We start from the raw sequence: 20623 nt of genomic DNA, 5'->3' as shown, positions 1-20623 counted from the left end.
ATCTCAAAGATCTGGAGGGCTAAGGTTGCTTTCCACCCCTGCTATAATAGCACCCATTTTAAATGGCTATTCTATTACCCATTCAAAGGCTGGGTAAATGGGAACTTCAGGTGAGGCAGGTCATCCTCTGCACCTGACACTTCCAAACACATTGCACCAAGGAATCTTGGCCAGTCATGCCTCTTCAGCATATGCCCTCAAAGACTGTAGGACTCCTGGCTGATTATCTATTCAGTATACCTAAGAATACCTAGTACCTAAGAAACGAGCCTACCATATCCAGAATAAAGTGGCCCTGAGAATTGAGGAGCTGTGAACTCTCCTGTTTCTGATTTTTAAGATAAATATCAGTCCTGCGATCTTGTCCACAATCCACTGAGACACTTACTTACTGTGGTAGAATTCAAAGATACAGCCATGTTAGTCTGGAAAATCAGTATGCAAAAGGATCTTGTAGCACCTTTCAGACTAACTGAAAGAAAGGAGCTGGTAGCACTTCATACGTCTGAGGAAATAGTCTACAAAGCTCATGCTAGCAGCTTCTTTCTTCCATTTAGTCTCAAAGGTGTTACAAGATCACATTGCATACAGTTGTTTATTGTGGTTGTTATGAATAAAGCATTCAGGATGTTTAGAAATTTCTGTAGTGAGTTTGGATACTCTTCAATTTTCTTCCCCCTTTCCTTCCGGTCACTTATGAAAATTACACATAACTTGATTTGCAGGAATTATAACTCTTTAAAATTGCCCATCACAGTGACTTTTCTGGCCTTTGAAGCTGTCTGGAGATAAGTCAGCATACAGTGAGGGTTTTTATTTCTATATTACTGTTGTTTTAGCACTATTGTTTGGTCTGCTTTTGTTTTGAAGGATTTTTAAAGCTTTACCACTATTGGTTTCAGATTATTCTAAATACTGTCTTGTGAGCTCTCAGGAAAGGACCAGATAAAATCAATCACAATGATAATTCGGAACATTTGTGCGCATTGATGGCTCTTTGCCTGTGTGCTTTAAATTCACAATTGAAGGTGAAGAATCACTTCATCATTATGCTTTCATTGTTTGAGAAGGTTACTGCAGTCACAAATATTACTACAGAGGCAAATGTATTAACATAATCAGCGATAGGAGCAAGCAACTCTGTGGTGAAATGGCAAGCATTTGGCCCTATTGTTGCCTCTAAAGCTGTACTGAGTCTGAAAAACAAGGCAGTTAGAATAATTTTACACTTGAATGGATATTTACATGAGGCAGGCCAAGCTTTATTACTATTAAATTGAACAATTAAAATAAGTATGCCCCCCCCCCCGGCTCTGCAGCAGCATCTATATATTAGTTTATTAATAAACTCCCGGCTCTCCCCTTTTGCTTAAAATGACCCCCACACATTTAACATGAAGGCGGGGATTCCAAAGAGAGAGAGAGAGAGAGAGACTTTTTACAGTGTCAGTAGATTAGACACCGCAAGAACTAATATTTCACCACAGTCAATGTGGTGATGGTGTGTTAAGATTGGTGGTTAACTTCATGGGGTAATCAACATGGTACAGTAATAGTAATTACAGATTTAAAGGATTGAGCTCCATTTCAAATCATAGAGCACCTCCGTGAATACCCAGGGACCCTCTGTGGGAGTTCATGATTAGTTATGAATTATCTGTGTTTGTGTTACTATATATCAGGGGTCGGCAACCTACGGCCCGCGGGCCGGATGCGGCCCGCGAGCACTGTAGGACCGGCCCCTGGCCGACCCTGCAGCCGATTGCTGCCGCCGGAGCGCTCCTTTTCCCCGCGCCTCTGGCCTCCCAGGGGGCGGGGTCAAGCGCTGGGGCCGCCGAGCGTTCCGTTTCCCCGCCCCTTGGGATGGCCTCTGGCCTCCCAGGGGGCGGGGGCAAGCGCTGGGGCCGCCGGAGCGCTCCTTCCCCCCGCCCCTTGGGATGGCCTCTGGCCTCCCAGGGGGCGGGGGCAAGCGCTGGGGCCGCCGAGCACTCCGTTTCCCCGCCCCCTGGGATGGCCTCTGGCCTCCCAGGGGGCGGGGGCAAGCGCTGGGGCCGCCGGAGCGCTCCTTCCCCCCGCCCCCCGGGATGGCCTCTGGCCTCCCAGGGGGCGGGGGCAAGCGCTGGGGAAGAAGGAGGAATGGAGGAGGAGGAGGGAGGAAGGGAAGAGGAAGGATGAAGAAGAGGAGGAAGAAGGAGGAAGGAAGGAAGGAGCAAGAGGAGGAGGGTGGGAGGGAGGAGGAAGAAGAGGAGGAAGAAGAAGGAAGGAAGGAGCAAGAGGAGGAGGGAGGGAGGATGAAGAAGAGGAGGAAGAAGGAGGAAGGAAGGAAGGAGCAAGAGGAGGAGGGAGGGAGGGAGGGAGGGAGGGAGGATGAAGAAGAGGAGGAAGAAGGAGGAAGGAAGGAAGGAGCAAGAGGAGGAGGGAGGGAGGGAGGATGAAGAAGAGGAGGAAGAAGGAGGAAGGAAGGAGGGAAGGAGCAAGAGGAGGAGGGAGGGAGGATGAAGAAGAGGAGGAAGGAAGGAGTAGGAGGAGGACGGAGGGAGGGAGGATGAAGAAGAGGAGGAAGAAGGAGGAAGGAAGGAAAGAGCAAGAGGAGGAGGGAGGGAGGGAGGAGGAAGAAGGAGGAAGGAAGGAAGGAGCAGGAGGAGGAGGGAGGGAGGGAGGGAGGAGGAGGAGAAGGAGGAAAATGAAGACATGCAGTCTTTCTGAAGGTGAGACAGTGTGACTTTCCAAAGTGCATTTCTGTGTATTTTCAGTGCTTTCAATGCTGAAAGGTGTGCTTTTACAAGGAGAGTGGTAGTGATGGTGATATGTCAGGTTGTGGGACATGCAGTCTTTCTGAAGATGAGACAGTGTGACTTTCCAAAGTGCATTTCTGTGTATTTTCAGTGCTTTCAATGCTGAAAGGTGTGCTTTTACAAGGAGAGTGGTAGTGATGGTGATATGTCAGTGAGAGTGAGAGTAACAGTGAGAGTGGTTTTGGCCTTCCCCTTCGGCTGAAAGGGCCCCTTGGAGCCCTTTCGGCTGAAAGAAGGGGCGAAGGAGGAGAGGGCAGGCACACGCCTCCTCCTCCCCGCGGGGCTTTGGCAGCCCTGAGGTGTCTTTCGGAGGACACCTCAGGCCTGGCAAAGCCCCAAGGACAGGGGCTGGGGCCGCGCGCCTGTTGCTCCTGCCCCTCACGGGCCCTTACTGCTTCTCTGAGAGGCAGCTGGGGGCCACGGAAGGGCAGGAGGAGCAGGCGCGCGCCTGCCACCCCCTCTCCCAATCCCCCCCTTCTAGCTGTCTCTCAGACAGCGGGAGGTTGGGAAAGGGAGCAGAGAAAGCCCCGCCCCCAGAGGGTGGAAGCTCCACCCCTGGCACACAGCCCCACCCCCAGAGGGTAGAAGCTCCACCCCCTGCACACAGTCCCGCCCCCAGAGGGTGGAAGCTCCGCCCCCAGCATGCAGCCCCGCCCCCGGAGGGTGGAAGCTCCCCCCCTTTCGGCCCCCCAGTTGTCTCAGGGACAGCAACCCGGTCCCCGGCTCAAAAAGGTTGCCTACCCCTGCTATATATGTTTCAAATTCCAGCAAGCTACTGCTCATCACCTCAGTCCATCACCTCCTTTCTGATATCCTTACAATCCCCTGCTTTCCAGTCCAAACTTGTTTCTGTCTATGATTTATCCTGTACTTTTATTTTCTTATGGATTTTTGGCACTGATTTTCTTTTGTGAATGTGTAGTGATTTTCTTTGCCCATTTCATGTTTCAGTGACACACAACTGAACATGTGTCATGCTGGTAGATTGGCTTCTGCCCAAAATGGTGTTCATAAGTGTTCACTGTATTGAAACCTTGGTTAATTGATAAGGTCTGGGAACCATTTTGGGATCATTAGCTAACATGTCATTGCGTAGGTGTAGGATATGTACATGCTGGTCTCTAGTCAGGTTTTCAAGTCAGCTTGCAACCAGGTTAATGAGATATTCTGTTTTACTTTATTTGCAGGTGGAGATTTACATTTTATCTTTATATATTCACTTATGGATCCCGACTCTTGAAAAAGGTAAGGTTCTTTATCTTTTGCATGAATCTTAATTGCACTAAATTTTGATTTAATCCAGGTGTTTCTACATACTGCTATTGAATAAAAACATTCTTGATTGTGATATCATCTTTTGGGTACTTTTAGTAAGAGAATCAATGCAAATGCTGTCAGCAAATGTTCTCATAGCTTCCATGGAGTTAGTGTGTTTTCATTTAGCTACATATTTGTCCTTCCTAAATCTCCTAGTCAGTGAAAATTTTTCCTGAAAGGACCCTTGTAATGAGAAGGGGGAGGATGTTGTCCAATCTGGCAGCTTCTGAATATTTGTTGTTATGTGCCTTCAAGCCATTTCTGACTTACGGCAACCCCAGAGTATCCCTATCACAGGGTTTTCTGGAACTGAAAGTATGTAACTCACCCAAGGTCACCCAGTGAATTTCATTGGCTGAGCAGGGAATCGAACACTTCTCTCCAGAGCTGTAGACCAGTTGTCAAACCACTACACCATGCTTTTTAATGCAAATATAGCATACATAACCTCTGCAAGGATTTTGGCATTATGATGTTGGGCTGAATGAAGGATACCTATACATAGCACATCTGTACATACTAGAAAAGTTCTGCTGAGGATCTGTTTGCCATCCTTTCATTGCTTTATTGGGAAGATACTGAAAGTCTGTAAAGGGGATTTACAGGAAGTCTGTAGAAATTAGGAGAACTTCTAGGGGGTAAACTACAGCATTCTTGTGTCATAACATGAAGTGAAGATTTGTAGAAACGTAAAGGTAACATCAGAGAGAAAGATAAGGATGGTGCTCTCTCTCTCTCTCTCTCTCTCTCTTTCTCTCGGTAAACAGGGAATACTGAATGTGCATTCCTCCATTTTTACAGCTGCTTTGGCTACAGAATATGGATGAAAGATTTTATTAGCATTTTGTGATCTATTTGGAAATTTTTAATATATATAACTACCCCATTGGATTGGAATTTATATCTCCACTATAATTCTCAAAAATCATGAAGTGAAGCTGAGACCCATACGCCTAAGACCAATTGTTGGTCTCAGCTGGAATAGACCCATTGAATCAGTGGATTTTGCAGAAGGGTTGACTTACCAAGTTCCCATAGATTACATGTCTCTGTTCTAGTAGGGACTGATAAGAAGATTTAGACCACAGGCTTTATAACATGGGGGCAACTGCACAGGGAATGAGAGCAAATTTTCACTTCCCTCAAATGATATGAGGTAAATTTTTGGTGACTCAGAAGTGAGATAAAGTTGTGTTACTTCTAGTTTCACTTTTGGCCTATTTTTAATCTTGAGATGAGGTGGAGTGTTATGGAGCAAAATCAATATAAAGGAGGCACTTGGGGATAATTTCAGGCAAATTTTTGCCCATTTAAAAAAATTTCTTTGATGGCTTTGGATGTGTCTTTGGGTCTGGGGACACACAGAATAGCACTTGCCCTACTTTCCCTCTCCCAGTTTTGAAAAGTCACAGTTATCTTCCATGGATAGTTCTCATTTCTGAACATTCAACAGTGACTGCTCTCCTTCATTTGTGCTTTTGAAGTATGGGAGAGCTTGTGCTGTATTCTTAGTCCAGGATGCTTGTAAACCTGCATTCACAGGTCAGTCTTATTTTAGATAATGGCCTTTTATATGCAGCTGTGGTTCCCTGCACATTCAGAATTAACATGATAACTGTTAGTCTCAGTTGCAGTGTGATTTTATATACAAGATATTTCCAAAATGCTTAGCTTAGTAATGTATGTAGGATACATAATCAAAGGAAATCTCTTTTTAAAGAGCTGATGGCTTGTGTAGAGAACACAACAAAATACATGCAGTTTGGCTCTGAGAATTCCTAGGCCAGGGCTACATATGGCATTTACAAGTTAGTGTTATAGTTAGTAGATTTCCAGTTACATTTTTAAAAAAACACTTCTTATTAAATGTATATCACATGTAGTTTATTTATATCCCAGCCTTCCTTACAAGAGTAAAGAACAGCTAAAAGCTTACAGAGACAGTTGTTTTAACTGCTCTGGATTTTTATGAGGTGGATTGGAGTACAAATGAAGTAAACTACTACTCCTATTTAAGGTTGAATATATTTAGATTAAACTGTCATATGATGAACATATTGGCTGTGATTTCTCCATGTTTCATAGCTGTGCTGCTGAGTAGAAAGTATCAGATCTAAGCACCAGGGTGTTGTGGTTTCATTTGAGTTCCCTGTCAATGTGTCATAGTATCAGATATTTCTCTAAACACATATTTATTCAGAGTAGGATTTGGAGAGATTACATACCATGTGTAACCTGTTAGATCACAGTTTGATGAAATTAAGTGGCAATCTAAATGCTAACTAAGCTTTGCACACTTACACATTTTGTCCAAATTCCTCAGGCTAAATGCAAAGGCTTTTGTTCTTAGTTTCCCCAGAATTCCCATTTTGTTCTGGGCTGGGTTAGTTAGTTCATGGACCAGATATTTTCTAGAGTGAAAGATGTTCTCCATCCCCAATATCAAGAATTTATCAGCACTGACCAGTCCCTCTTCCTGCAAAAGATTGTCTATTTGTGTTAAAAAATTTAAAAAAGTTATGTACTTCTGGAGACAAAAGATAAGTGTGTTGTGGTTACCTCACTCTCAAGTCCACCACAAGCTAGGCTATAGGGTTCAGACACTGTGCAGCTACTTCAAATGGTCTGTATCCCTACTTCTTGCACTGGCTGGCAGAAATTGTACCTTAAGTGCTAACAAAGATTGCTCACATTTTTCTTGCTTTTTCAAGGAGATGGGTAAAGGAATGCTCAAGCTCTGCATATTGCCTTTCAAAGCATGTGTTTATAGATACAGAACTGTCAATAAAGATAGAATAGTAATTGCCAGTATAGTGTCTCTTGATTTTGCTGTGATCTTTTCCAAGGATAAGAAGAGTACTGAGATAACCTTTTCTCAATTGAGGATAGAAAGACTGCTTTAAAGTGCTTCATTCTTTATGATAATTTATAGACATCTATTGTTTATCATTTTAGCCTCATGGCAACTGAACATTTTAATACAGGTTCTTAGCCACCTTGGGCTCCTTCAAGGAAGGATGGGATGTACCCGTATTTTCCGGCATATAAGACGACTGGGCATATAAGACGACCCCCAACCTTTCCAGTTAAAATACAGAGTTTGGGATATACTTGCCGTATAAGACTGCTCCTCTTTCAATGCACACCAAATAAAAAATTTAAAAACATATGATTTGATTTCAATATGGTAATTTTAATTCAAATGCTTATGACATGCACTTACTTAGCAGGAAAACTTGTATACAAAGCCTGCTTGGATTGGTCAGCTCTCCCTGCCTGCCCAGCCCTCCCTGTCTCCAGGACTATCAGAGCAGTAGTGCAAACATGGCTCTTTTTTCCATACCCCATAGCCATTTTTTAGCTCCCCCCACCATATGCGGCAACCACAGATTCTCCAGTCCAGCTCGGAGGTTTCAGCACCTGCCCTATAAGACGATACCTGACGTATAAGACGACCCCTAATTTTTGAGAAGATTTTCTTGGGTTAAAAAGTAGTCTTATACGCCAGAAAATACAGTAAATGAAATTATATGAATTATCAAGGACCCCTTCAAAACAGTGAACCCACTCCTTCAGTTGGAATGAAATCCCATTTAGTTTGTTCATCAATTTCATATAAATCAGAGTTGGGAAGCTCTGGTTCCCCAGCTGTTTCTGGATTGTATATAATCCCCTGTCACTGGTGGTGATGCTGGCTAGGGCTGTCAGGAGTTATAGGTCAGAAAATACCTAGCAGACCACATTCACTTACTCCTGATGTAGAGTTCAGTAATACGTGGGACAGAATGCAAGCCTCCAGAACACTATAAGATAAATGTCATGGAGCAATAGAGCAATAGGGATAGCAATAGAGCAGTAGAGTACTGTACCACCATGAGTCACCCAGAAGGGATAAAACTTTTACAACATGGTCCCCAGTTCATGTCCTAGAAGGGGTACCATGTTGGATTGTATTGACAGCTACTGAGAGTCCTTAAAGACTCAACAGAGTCACACTTTTGAATCTTTCCTCTATCACAGGCTACCCACTAGAGCAAACAGAATAACCTCAGGTGCCACCCCCAAAAGAGGTAGCGTGTATTGACTGAAAATGATTTTTTTAAAAATACCCTACTTGTCATGCAAGAGTGGTGGAGCAGTTTATATAGCATGTACTGGCTTGGTTGCTCACATTTTATCAACAGAGAGGCCACAGCCATTCAGAATAAGTGATCTTTAAATGCTGGCTTATCCAGCAACTTAGTAAACCTTTTGCAATAAGGTGTGCAGATTTGAAGCTCATGACACAATTAAAGTGTAGGCTAATCTGTTTTCAGCATCAAGATTTAGTCTCAGAACATCTGGAGTAACATTCATTTGCACTGGTCCTCTGAGCACTCGTTGCACTCAGCACTGAATTAATCACAGACATCTGGAATTAGAGAGGAGGATTTCATAAACAGAAACTGTTACTTGTCCCTCACTCCTTCTGTGCTAAAAATTATCATCTGCTGAGACCAGAATCTGAGGTTCTCATTTTCTCATTAACAGTTGCTGTGGGAAACACAAAGCTGTCTGCACTGAGTGTGAAAACAGGTACATACATGCATCTGTGTAACCTGGTGCAGTCAGGTTTCCCCAAATTTGCATGTGTTACCATTTAAAGGTGAATGTGTGTACATATTTTACTACTAGACTATATATGTGCTGTAGAAAACTCCACGTTATATACTGCATGTTATAATATGTATTAACAGCCTGAGTCACTTTGGAATACTGAGCCTTTGTGACGGCTTACACTAGAACATCTGTCTGTTATGTTGGTGCAGAATTTTGCAGTAGTTTTTGACAGTGGCAGGGAAACAACAGAGAAAGCTATCTTCTTCACCAAAAAAACCTGCCATGCTGGCTTCCAAGCACAGTGCCCACAGCCATTTTACTTTTGCTGCTGTGCTATCCATTTCTGTCTCATATGTTGCCTTCAAGTTACCTGTCAATTTATGGTGACCCATTAATTTCATAGGTTTTCTCAGGCAAGGACTCTTGCCTAAGAGTCAAGAGCTGGTTTTGGCAATTTCTTCCTCTGAAATATAGCACCTGGTATTCATTGACAAGTCTCCCATCAAAGTACTAACCAGGGCTGACCCTGCTTAGTTTCCAAGATCAGACAGAATCTGGTGCCTTTAGGGTATTTAGGCTACCAGCCAACTGGTCCTAACTTTCCTTCTAAGGAGAAAGGGATTAGCCAGCTAGCTATATAGAGGTGGCTGTGTGTGTGTGGATATGGCATCTCAAGTGGTTAAGACACTGACTGTTGATTGCAAGGTTGGCAGTTAGAGGCCCAGGTGCCGCATGATGGGGTGAGCTCCCATCACTAGCCCCAGCTTCTGCCAGCCTAGCAATTTGAAAGCATGTGAATGCAAGTAGATAAATAGGTACCATCAAACAGCGTTTGGTGCAGTCATGGTGGTCACATGATCATAGAATAGTCTCTGACAATGCTGGCTCTTCAGCTTAGTAACGGAGATGAGCACTGCCCCCTATGATCAGACACGACAAGCTTGTCAATGGGGAAATACCTTTACCTTTACCTTTTATATAGAGGTGGAATGAGAAGTATAGATGGATGACGGGACTTGGAAAGTATTACAGAACTCATGCAAGATAGAACAGGCAAAATCTCAAGCTTTCTTTGCCCGTGAAGATCAGCTATATCTCAGTCAGCTATATCAGCTAAGGGCAGAGTGAAACTAAGAGGACTAGAATATTATGTTTGTTCTAGTTGCACAAACAAGCTCAAAATACATTAAAACAATGAACTCTTCTTTTATTGGGTTAGAATAATAGAATTACAGAGTTGGAAAAGACCACAAAGGTCATTCAGTCCAACTCCCCCTGCCGTGCAGGAACTCACAATCAAAGCATCCCCGACAAATGGTCATCCGGCCTTTGTTTAAAAACCTCCAAAGAAGGAGATACCACCACTCTTCAATGGAGTGTCTTCCATTGTTGAACAGCTCTTACAGTCAGGAAGTTCCTCCTAATGTTTAGGTGGAATCTCTTTTTCTGTAGCCTGAATCCATTGCTCTGTGTCCTAGGACTTTTAAACTGCTATAAAAGTTCAGTAGTAGTGCCTTTGGCTATTACTGATTGCACTATGACATCTCTCTCTTGTTGCTGTGTTGTCTTCCAATCATGGGCGGGTTATAGACCGCCCATTTGGGGCGGTCTGGACCCGCCCCTTTCCCCGGAGTATTGGGGCTTCAGCGGCTACACCGGCAGCCGCTGAGGCCCCGATCCGCCGCTTTTCAGGCTGCGGGGAAGCAGCAAAACGCCGCTTCCCCGCAGCCTGAAAAGGGGTGTCCTTGGGGCTTCAAGCCCCAAGGACACCCCGCGGTGGCAGGGAGGGGGAGAAAGGGGCCACTTGGCCCCTTTCTCCCTTGCTTCGCTGGGCGCAGCCGTCTGAAGGCTGCGCCCAGCGAAGCAAAGCGGCGCCGTGGACCAGGAAGGAGCTCCGAAACGGAGCTCCTTCCTGGTCTGCAGAAAGGGCGCCCTAGGTGCCCTGCCGCAGATTGAGGACGTCACGTCCGCGCCGCCCCGTCTAGAGGCGGCACAGCCGTGACGTCCTCACGGCAGCGGCCGTATGGAAGGGCCGCCGCCGTTTAGTGTGTGACGAGCATGCACTAGGGTTAGGGTGGTGCGGAAGCACCGCCCTTTTGTAACCCTAGTGCATGCTCGTCACGCACTAAAGTGCCGTTGTGTAACCGGCCCTGGTTACCCTGCACCTTGCCATTGGTGGGTAAAACTCATAAGCTCCCAATTACACTAATATAGTGCTAGTCCACAGGTGTACTGAATTATCCAGTGGCGGTTCTGGGATTGAATGGTCATAATAAAATAATAAAACTTTTATTTATACCCCGCTTTTTTTGTAATAAAACAGTCAAAGTGGCTTAGAACCCTGGAGGGTTTGTTGGTGGTGCTGGATCTGTCTGGATCGCGGGCCACAGTAACAACAGTACTGGGCTCCTCAGAACCACGGGCTATAACAACAGTGGGGGCAGACGCCGCACTGGATGGGCTGACCTGAGACGGAGACACCAGAGCCGCAGTAGATGCGGAGGGGGCTGAGGCCGGCTGGGAACCCCCCTCCCGGACCTTTCCCTGGGCGATGGCAGATGTGAGCCGGGACTTGCGGTTCTTTCTGGCCTGGGAAGTCATTGACTTACACAGCACGCAGGCCTTGGTGTCGTGGTCTTTTCCGAGACACAGTAGGCAGGAGGAATGCGGGTCTTGGACCGGGACCTTGCCACCGCACACGTCGCACTTTTTAAAAGGTGGAGACATAATAATCAGAATCGACGAAGTTAGAAGGAAAGTCCGAGATCAAGGTCAAACAAGCCGAGAGTCCAACAATGCACGAGGTGATCAGAGAAGACGAAGTCAGGAAAAAACGGTCCAAAGTCAAAACCAGTGATTCAATGAAAAAGCTAGCCAAAGCAAGCGAAGTTCCCTACAGCAGCCAACGCAGCGGAAAAAAGGAACTGGGGAAAGAGCGGGAACACAGGGGCCTTATAACGGGTGGGCAGAGTTACCGCCAAAAAGTTGCTATATGTTGCAAATTTTACTTTGCCCAGTGATTCTAGAAGTTTCCAAACAGTACTGCGCAGGTGCAGTAAAACCCATTTGTATATATTCGCAGATGACCACTCGAAGAAATACTGTTACAGGTAAGCAACCTGTCTTTATACCCCGCTTTTTTTGTAATAAAACAGTCAAAGTGGCTTACATGAATAAAAACATCCAAACACACAGTACTTAATATTACAATACCCCCCTTAAAAAAAGAATTAAACAAATTATTATTAAAATTAATATTAAAATAAACTATTAATATCAAATAGACAATGGGCATAATAGTAGGATGATATATGGTGTGAGGGAGTAATCATTTATGGCCGAGTGCTTTTTATTCAGGAAAGGCCTGCCGGAAGAGATCCGTCTTGACAGCTTTTTTGAAGCTGTCTAGGCAGGTAATTTGACAGATCTCATCTGGCAGGCCATTCCATAGACTGGGAGTGGTTGCAAAAAAAGTCCTCTGGGAGGTTGCAGTTAGTTTGGTCTTTAAAGGCTGTAGTAAATTCCTCCCAGAGGACCTGAGTGTACAGGGCGGATTTTAGGGAAGTAGGCAATCCTTTAAATAGGTTGGACCCAAGCCATGTAGGGTTTTAAAGGTGATGACCAACACCTTGTACTGTGCCCAGAAACAAATAGGCAGCCAGTGAACTGATTTCAGTATCAGTGTAATGTGGTCACTCGTAGTTGTTCCAGTGACCAGCCTAATGTGGTTTCATTGTCTCCTCCACCTCTTTACTAGTCCAGAACAGCTGGGGAAGGGATTGTTACACTTTCTTTTACCTCTATCTATCTATCTATCTATCTATCTATCTATCTATCTATCTATCTATCTATCATCTATCTATCTATGTATCTATCTACCTATCTATGTTAAACCACATTAACACAATTCCATAGTTGTTGATAGGGCATAGAATAGGGAAGCAGGCTTAAGGACAAGGATGAAAGAAAGAGCGCTAGGCCAGCAACAGCCTGGTTGTGCTAATGAAATAATGGTAGGAATCATTCACAATCTAGTAGGTATGTACTTCCTCTCATTAACATGATCATGATGAGAATAGGGGTCATGTAATAAAGTCCCTCGTTTCTGGATCAGCAGAAACAAGGTTGCTCCATCCTCAATTTGACATCCTGTCTAATATTTAAACATGGCTATCACGTCATCTCTTAACCTTCTCTTCTCCAGTTAAACATACCCAACTCCCTAAGTCATCCCCCATAGGGCATAATTTCCAGATATTTCGTCGATTTGGTTGCCCTCTTCTGGACACATTCCAGCTTGCTAATATCCTCCTTGAATTGTGATGGCCAGAGCTGGACACAGTATTTCAAGTGACGTTTCACCAAAACAGAATAGTGTTGGTACTATTACTTCCCTCAGTCTAGACACTGTATTTTCATTAATGCAGTCTAGAATCACATTGGCCTTTTTAGCTGTCACATTACTCTGTCGATTCATGTTCAACTTGTGGTCTACTAGGACTCCTAGATCCCTTTCACATGTAGTTTTGTCAAGCCAGGCCTAGCTCTAAAATCTGTTAATGTTATTTTGAATTCTGATCCTGTCCGCTAGGGTCTTAGTTACTCCTCTGAATTTGGTGTCATCTGCAAATTTTATAAGCATGCCTCCTATTCCATTAACCAAGTCATTGATAAAAATATTGAACAGCACTCAGCCCAGGACAGAACCCTGTGGTACACTGACAGTTATTTTTTTCCAGGATGAAGAGGTGCCATTAGTGAGTACACTCTGGGTTCAGTTGTTCAACCAATTACAAATTCATCAAACAGTATATTTTACTATCTTGTTTGCAAGAATGTAACAGGGGACCTTGTCAAAGGCCTTGCTGTGAAATCAAGATATGCTACATCCACAGTATTCCCTTCATCTACCAAGCTTGTAACTGTCAGAACAAGAGGTAAGATTAGTCTGGCATGACTTTCTTTTGAGAAACCCATGTTGACTTAGTGATCACGGCATGCCTTTCTAAGTGCTTACAGACTGTTTAATGATTGACTCTAGAATTTTTCCTGGTATTGATGTTAGACTGACTTGGTGATACTTCTTTTGGGTCTTCTTTCTTTTCCCTTTATGAAGATGGGGACAGTATTTGCTCTCATCCAGTATGCTGTGACTTCTGTTCTTCAGGAATTCTCAAATATTATTGCCAGTAGTTCTGAGATTACCTCTGTTGGTTTTAGCTATAGTAACTTGGCAAAGTGAAGGAGTCAGTTCACTTAGCAGAATGCCTACAGTTACACAGCATTAGGCACATCTAAATTAATTGGATCTAATCATGTGTCCAGCTTCTACTACATGTTTGAATTAGAAGATATTAGGTATACTTCATTATATTTTTAATGATACAAATGCTATGTCAGTACAGCGTATCTCTAAACTGTTAGGAAGTACTGGGTATACGATCATTGGAAGACTTCATGAAACAATGAATATACAGTTGGCCCTCCATATCCATGAATTCTGCATCCACAGGTTCCACCACCCACAGCTTGAAAATATATATTTGAAAAAAAGATCCCAAAAGCTAATCTTGATTTAGCCATTTTATACAAGGAACACCATATATATATATATATATATATATATATATAGTGTGTGTGTGTGTGTGTGTGTGTCATCTTGCCATAGTATATAGTGGGATTTGAGCATCCTCGGGTGGCCCTTGGAATCAAAACCCAGTGGATACCAAGGGCCCACTGTACTGAGGACGGTTTGGCCTGAATGACTCACCAGCCACACAGTTTGTATATCAGCTTACTTCTCTGACAGTATGAGCTCTGTTTCTGTGGAATAGCTACCACCCCATCTTCCTGTACCTAAGTAATACCACCCTGTTTTCACGGCAGTGTTTCATTCGTTCTCTCTGTAATTTAATAAGGTGATACAGTCTCTGAACTCAGCACCTCTGTTGGCCTGATCTATTCATTTTGCAGCAATGCTATCCAGTCTTTGTGCGTTTTCTTTTAAAGAACAGCAGTCATTCTTGGTGTCCAAAAATGACTTTAATTTTTGTACCTTGATGTACAAAACTTCAGCACTGCGGTTTAGAATCTCTTAATAATTGTGCTCTTGAGACAGGACAAATTCTACAAAGCACATTCCCCATGCCATTACTTTCAAGGCTCATTTCCATTGAGCCCAAAAAGGCCATTTGAGAAATTAGCAAGAATGCTCCTTGCCATTCTGTGCTTAATAGCTTTTTTTATATTGCTTCTTTAAGTAGCAGCTTGTATCCTGCAGAGTTATTCATCTCTTTCACAGTATTGCTTAGAAGCTTTCAACAGCTGTTCTAAATACATTTTGGAGATACAGAACATTAATACATTATACACAGTACAGTTTATTCCTGACAACCAAATACAGGTTATAGTCATCAGATTACATAAATAAATAAATCCATCCTTTAAAAACTTTTGCAGTCAGTTAACTCTATAACATATAAAGCAATATGTTTACACTATAATTAAAAAAAGTTTCATACTAAAACATATCACAAATGTCTATAATCCATTCAAAGTAGTATAATCTGTTTATTGCATTATATGAACTATACACTGATAAATAACAAGTAAGTTTTGGATCTAGTCCAGAACTGTTTCTTCATTTTCTGTTTATATCTAGGATTCTACAGTATTGAATTCAGAAGCTATGAAGGGGGTATCTTCCCCCCCCCCTTTTTTTTTTTTTTTTGGTGGTGGTGGTAGTAGGTTGGTTACACTAAGTAGTGGGAAGGAGTAGGAAATCAGTATAGTGTCCAAATTCTGTGGCCCACTGTGGGCATTTGCCAGAAGCTACAAGAGAAAGAGCAATCCTTCCCTTCTCCTCCACATACACGACCAAAAGGTCAGATGTCTATCCACCCATAGAAATCTTCCTCCTTTTCTTTAGCAAAGGAACAGATAGTGATACAAAAGTTAAATCAAGAGAAAAATTGGATATAGATAATATGAATTTGCATTGGTTTTCATATCTTCAGATAAAAAAGAAATGCATTGAAGACTATGCTCAGATGGGATTTGAAGATGATTTAACTAATCTTGATAAAATATTATAGACACGAGATAAGAATACAGTAGCTAAACTTTACAGACTGTTGTTATCAAGAGAGCTTGAACAGGAAATAATAAAGCCATCAATGATAAAGTAAACCCAGGATATTAGGTATGATATAGCACTGGAAAGATGGGGAAATTCATGGAGCAAAACCAATAGATTCATGGCATCACAAGATTTAAAAGAAAATCATTTCAAAATTGCAAAAAGATAGCAATAGCATGTACATTTCTGTACTGCTTGTCAATGAATTTAGCCCTCTGTAAGCAGTTTATAATCTGTAACCCAATGGCCCCCAACAAGCTGGGTACTCATTTTACTGAACTACAAAATAATAATAATAATAATAATAATAATAATAATAATAATAATAATGGAAGGCTGAGTCAACCTTAGAGCCCCTGGAATTGAACTCACAACTTTGTGGCTCCATGGTACCACACTCCATAGAAATCTATAAACTGGGATCCGATAAATGCTGGAAGTGCCAAAAAGAGATTGGTACACCATATCATATATGATGGACATGTCGACTAGTGAAAAACTTTTGAATAAATATTCATATGGCAATACAAAAAATGTTTGGAATTCACTATGCCTTTTTGCCAGAACTGTTTCTCCTAAATATAACTCATTTTTAAATAGGGAAGAAGAATCAAAATATTGGAAAATAATATTATATTTAGTAACAGCTGCTAGATTGATTGTGGTTAAAACATAGAAGGTAAAGGACTGCTCTCTTATTAAGGACTGGATGCAAAAAATCTTAAAATGAGGAAATGGACTGATTAACAAATTTAATAAATGACAAACCATTGACAGAAGCATTCCTGCACCAGGTGTTACCTGGTGCGGGGGTGGGACATCTGGACAAGACATCCAGGACAGCGCACATTCCCTCCCGTGCGCAGGGGTGAAGGAGCACAGGGCAGTGAAGGAGTAGCACACACAGGAAAAAAGCACGGGGAACAAAGGAGTACAGGGGGGAAAGGAGCGGCACACACATGTGAAAATAGGGAGGTACTGTATGTGTTCGCACGTGGATAGAGACTTGTACGTGTGGAGAGAGGGCTATGCAGGCAGGGGGGACTGAGAGATATGTGGGCATGCAGGGAGATGTGCACATGTGCAGGGGACTAGGTGGTATGGGGGATGGTGTAGAGGGGCTGACTGGGTGTCACTCCCCTTCTGGGGTGTCACCTGGTGCAGTTTCATCCCCTGCAGCCCCCAGTGACATTACTGGAGCAAAAGTCTCATGTTTCCTCTCATTCGTGCTGGTGAACACTGGAAGCAGGCCTTCAACTTGTCGGGATTTCAGGCTCAGAGTGTACCATGATTTCCAGTTGTTGCCCCCTCCCATACTTACAGGAAGACCTATGGAGGCTTGAGGACTAGAGCTTCAAAGGTGGGAGAGATACCTTTTATGCTCACTTTTCTGCCTGTTATTCCACTTAGCTGTTTTTGAAGGATGATTGCTGTACTAAGACTTTGTGTTCCCTTCATTCTCAAACATAGCAAATACAAGTGCATTAACTCAATTTCCTTTCTCTCTCTCTTGACATGGCTCAGAATGTGCTCTTCTGCCTATCACACGGCCTGTCTTGTGTCAACATATCTTAATCATAGAGTTACAGAGTTAGAAGAGACCACAAGGGCCATCCAGTCTAACCCTCCTGCCATGCAGGAACTCACAGTCAAAGCATCCCTTCCAGATAGCCATCCAGCCTCTGTTTAAAGACCTCCAAAGAGAGTGTGTTCCACTCTTGAACAGCTCTTACTGTCAGGAAGTGCCTCTTAATGTTGAGGTGGAATCTCTTTTTTGTAGCTTGCATCCACTGTTCCAGGTCCTATTCTCTGGAGCAGCAGAGAATTACTCCATCCTCAATATGACACCCCTTCAAATATTTAAACAAGGCTTAAAGAATCCCCTGATGTGTGTGTATAGCGCCTCAAGTCCTTACTTGCCATTCATTGGTACCCTCCCCTTTCCCATATTACAGGAAAGAGGGTAGAGGGCCACATTAGACATTGGAGGGCCATACCCTCCCACTGTGTGCTTCCCCCCACCCACCCCCACCCCAAATAAAAAGCTTTTATCTCCAAATGCCCTCTATGGTCTCTGAGGGGTATTTTGCCCTGCTCTCTCCTTTTTAGACCTAGGAAAGGTATTTCTTATGCTTCTGTCCTGTTTTTTAAAAGGGACTATCCTAGTGAAGTGAAAGGCTTTCATGGCCGGCATCCATGTTTTTTTGTGGGTTTTTCGGGCTATGTGGCCATGTTCTAGAACATGGCCACATAGCCCAAAAAACCCACAAAAAACATGGACTATCCTAGGCCTAAAATGCTCCTGGGAGGCAAAACATGGCAAAATGGCACCATGTGGCTTAATCCTGGGGAGACTCCTGGAGACTGCACAAGACAAATTTTGCCTAGCCTTACTAAATATGCCAAACAGCTACTGTGTAGCAGTGGAAGGTGACACTGGCAGAAGTTCTCTCAGAGATGATGACAGTGGCACCATAGCTAATGCTTGTTAATACTGCACAGAGGGAGTACTTTTACTGTGAACACCCTGGGATGAGACAGTCCAAAATGAAACAAGATATAGTGCCAGAAGATGACACTTCCATGTCAGATGGCACTCAAGGAGCTACTGGAGTACAGCAGAGGACAAATACGGGTAGCACTTTGCCTAATGATGCAACTGGACTCAAGTAAGAAGGATGTTCAGCTGTTGATGTACTCGGAGATGAAAGGAAAGTCCAGAGTTGCACAACACATAAGAACATGGAATGTGAGAAGCATGAATCGGGGAAGCTAGACATAGTAACAGAAGAAATGGAATGGCTAAAGCTTTCAATATTTTGGGTGAGAGAGATAAAAGGGACAGGAATGGGACATTTTGAATCACATAATTACACAATGTTTTACTCAGGAGATTAAAATCTAAGAAGAAATGGGTTGGCATTAATGGTGAGGAGAGACCTAGCAAAAGCAATCAATGGATATACCGTTGGCCCTTGGAACTTGTGGGGATCCGTTCTAGCCCCCCCCCCCAGCGAGTTTGAAAATTCATGCATGTGAGGACCGTGCCATGGGCCACACCCCATTGACGTTAATGGTAGTCGCCCATCTGCAGATTTTCAAGTCTGCAGATCTCAAGGACTTGGAGAGGCAACTGTGATGCAAAGTCTTGAATCATATCAATAAGATTTAAGGGAAAACTCAACAATATAACCAATAATCACAGATTCATAGAGTTGGAAGAGACCACAAGGGCCATCCAGTCCAACCCCCTGCTATGCAGGAACTCACAATTAACGCACCCTCAATAGATGGCCATCCAACCTCTGTTTAAACTCCTCCAAAGGAGACTCCACTACACTCCAAGGGAGTGTGCTTCACTGTCAAACAGTTCTGACTGTCAGGAAGTTCCTCTTAATTTTTAGATGGAATTCAAGTTTATGTTCCAACTATATAGAGACAGAAAAAGAAGAAACTGAAAGATTCTGTGTTGTACTCCAGGAGGAACTTAATCGCACACCAAAACAGAACTTCTTGTTAGTCATATTCAATTAGAATGCAAAAGCAAGAAACAGAGCAGTATCAAAGATAGTAGAAAATGTTGGCTTAGAATCAAAAAATGAAGCAAGAGATGCATTAATTGAATTTTGCGAGGCCAACAGTTTGTTAATTGCAAACACATTCTTCAAGCAGTTCCGGACCTCCACCCCCACACCCCACATAAAGCAAAAGTGCGCATGCTGAAGCCCCATTGGATAGAATGGGGCTTGGGCTTGCCGCGCGGCTGTGCGCATGCGCCGCAGGCACACGCGTCATTGCTTCTATTGCTGGGCGGCTTCAGTGTAAGCTGAAAGTCGCCTATAATTAGCCCGTGTATGGCACGGGCTCACTGTATATGGTAAGTTACAGAGGTTTATAGACATAAAGGAAAAACAAGTGTTTATATCTTTCATAGGAGTATAGGATGATCAGAATTAGAAAGCAGATTGTGAAAAATGACAAGAAAATACAATAGAGAACATACCTGAATGTTGGAGAGAAAGGAAGTCATTGTTTTAAAGTCATGTTTTATGTTGAGATGTATGAAAATAGGTTTGGAGGTAGGAATATAGAATGGGGAAGTAGAAGGGGAATGTGGGGGTGGGGCTAAAAGATGAGATGGTAAATGTTTGGATGGTTTAGTGTTGTGTATATTATGTAAATTTTATCCTTTCCCCCCCACCTTTATTTTGTTGCTGTTTTTGGCCAAAACCTTTTCCCCAAAAATTCTTTTTGCTCCAATATGATCCTACCCTGGTTTTGAAATTCTGTGAGTACTGTAATTTAGTTCTGGGCACCTGATTTTAAGAAGGATGGGGACAACTTTGAGTGTATTCAGAGAAAGACAGTGAGGATAAGAAGTATGATCAAAACATAAGAGGAGAGGTTGAAGAAGCTGGGCATATTCAGCTTGGTGAAGAGAAGAGAAGATTGAAGGATGCCATGATTACATTCTTTAAATCCCTCTAGTCTATGGGCTGCCACAAAGAGGAGGGAACAGTCCTGTTCCCTGCTGCCCCAGAGGGCAGAACCAGGCCTAATGGTTTTAAGTTACAGAAGAGCAGAATTCAGTTGAACATTAGAAGGAACTTCTTGATGCTAAGATCAGCACAGTAATGGAACCAGTTGCCTAGAGTGGTGGTGGGTACTCCTTCTCTGGACTTCTTCAAAAAGAGGCTGGACAGGTATTGACTGGGGATGCTCTAGCTGGAGGTCCTGCATTGAGCATATGATTGGACATGTGGCCCATGAGACT

At 43.2% G+C, this 20623-nt stretch overlaps 1 protein-coding gene across 2 annotated transcripts in view; it reads left to right on the top strand.

Annotated features, from left to right (window-relative positions):
• The window catches only part of LOC149313797 (ceramide synthase 6-like), a 137031-nt gene that overhangs the window by 62438 nt on the left and 53970 nt on the right, over window positions 1–20623 (top strand). For both annotated transcript variants that reach the window (XM_089519814.1, XM_089519813.1), the window contains exon 4: window positions 3983–4040. In XM_089519814.1, coding sequence (XP_089375940.1) covers window positions 3983–4040 — 58 coding nt within the window. The remainder of the gene's footprint in view (window positions 1–3982; window positions 4041–20623) is intronic.

This window comes from Sceloporus occidentalis, unplaced genomic scaffold (genome assembly GCF_023333645.1).
Source record: "Sceloporus occidentalis isolate IW3139 unplaced genomic scaffold, rSceOcc1.0.p SCAF_4, whole genome shotgun sequence".
Taxonomy (NCBI): Eukaryota; Metazoa; Chordata; class Lepidosauria; order Squamata; family Phrynosomatidae; genus Sceloporus; species Sceloporus occidentalis.
The sequence above is the reverse complement of the archived record's forward strand: the minus strand, read 5'-3'. Positions and strand labels throughout refer to the sequence as shown.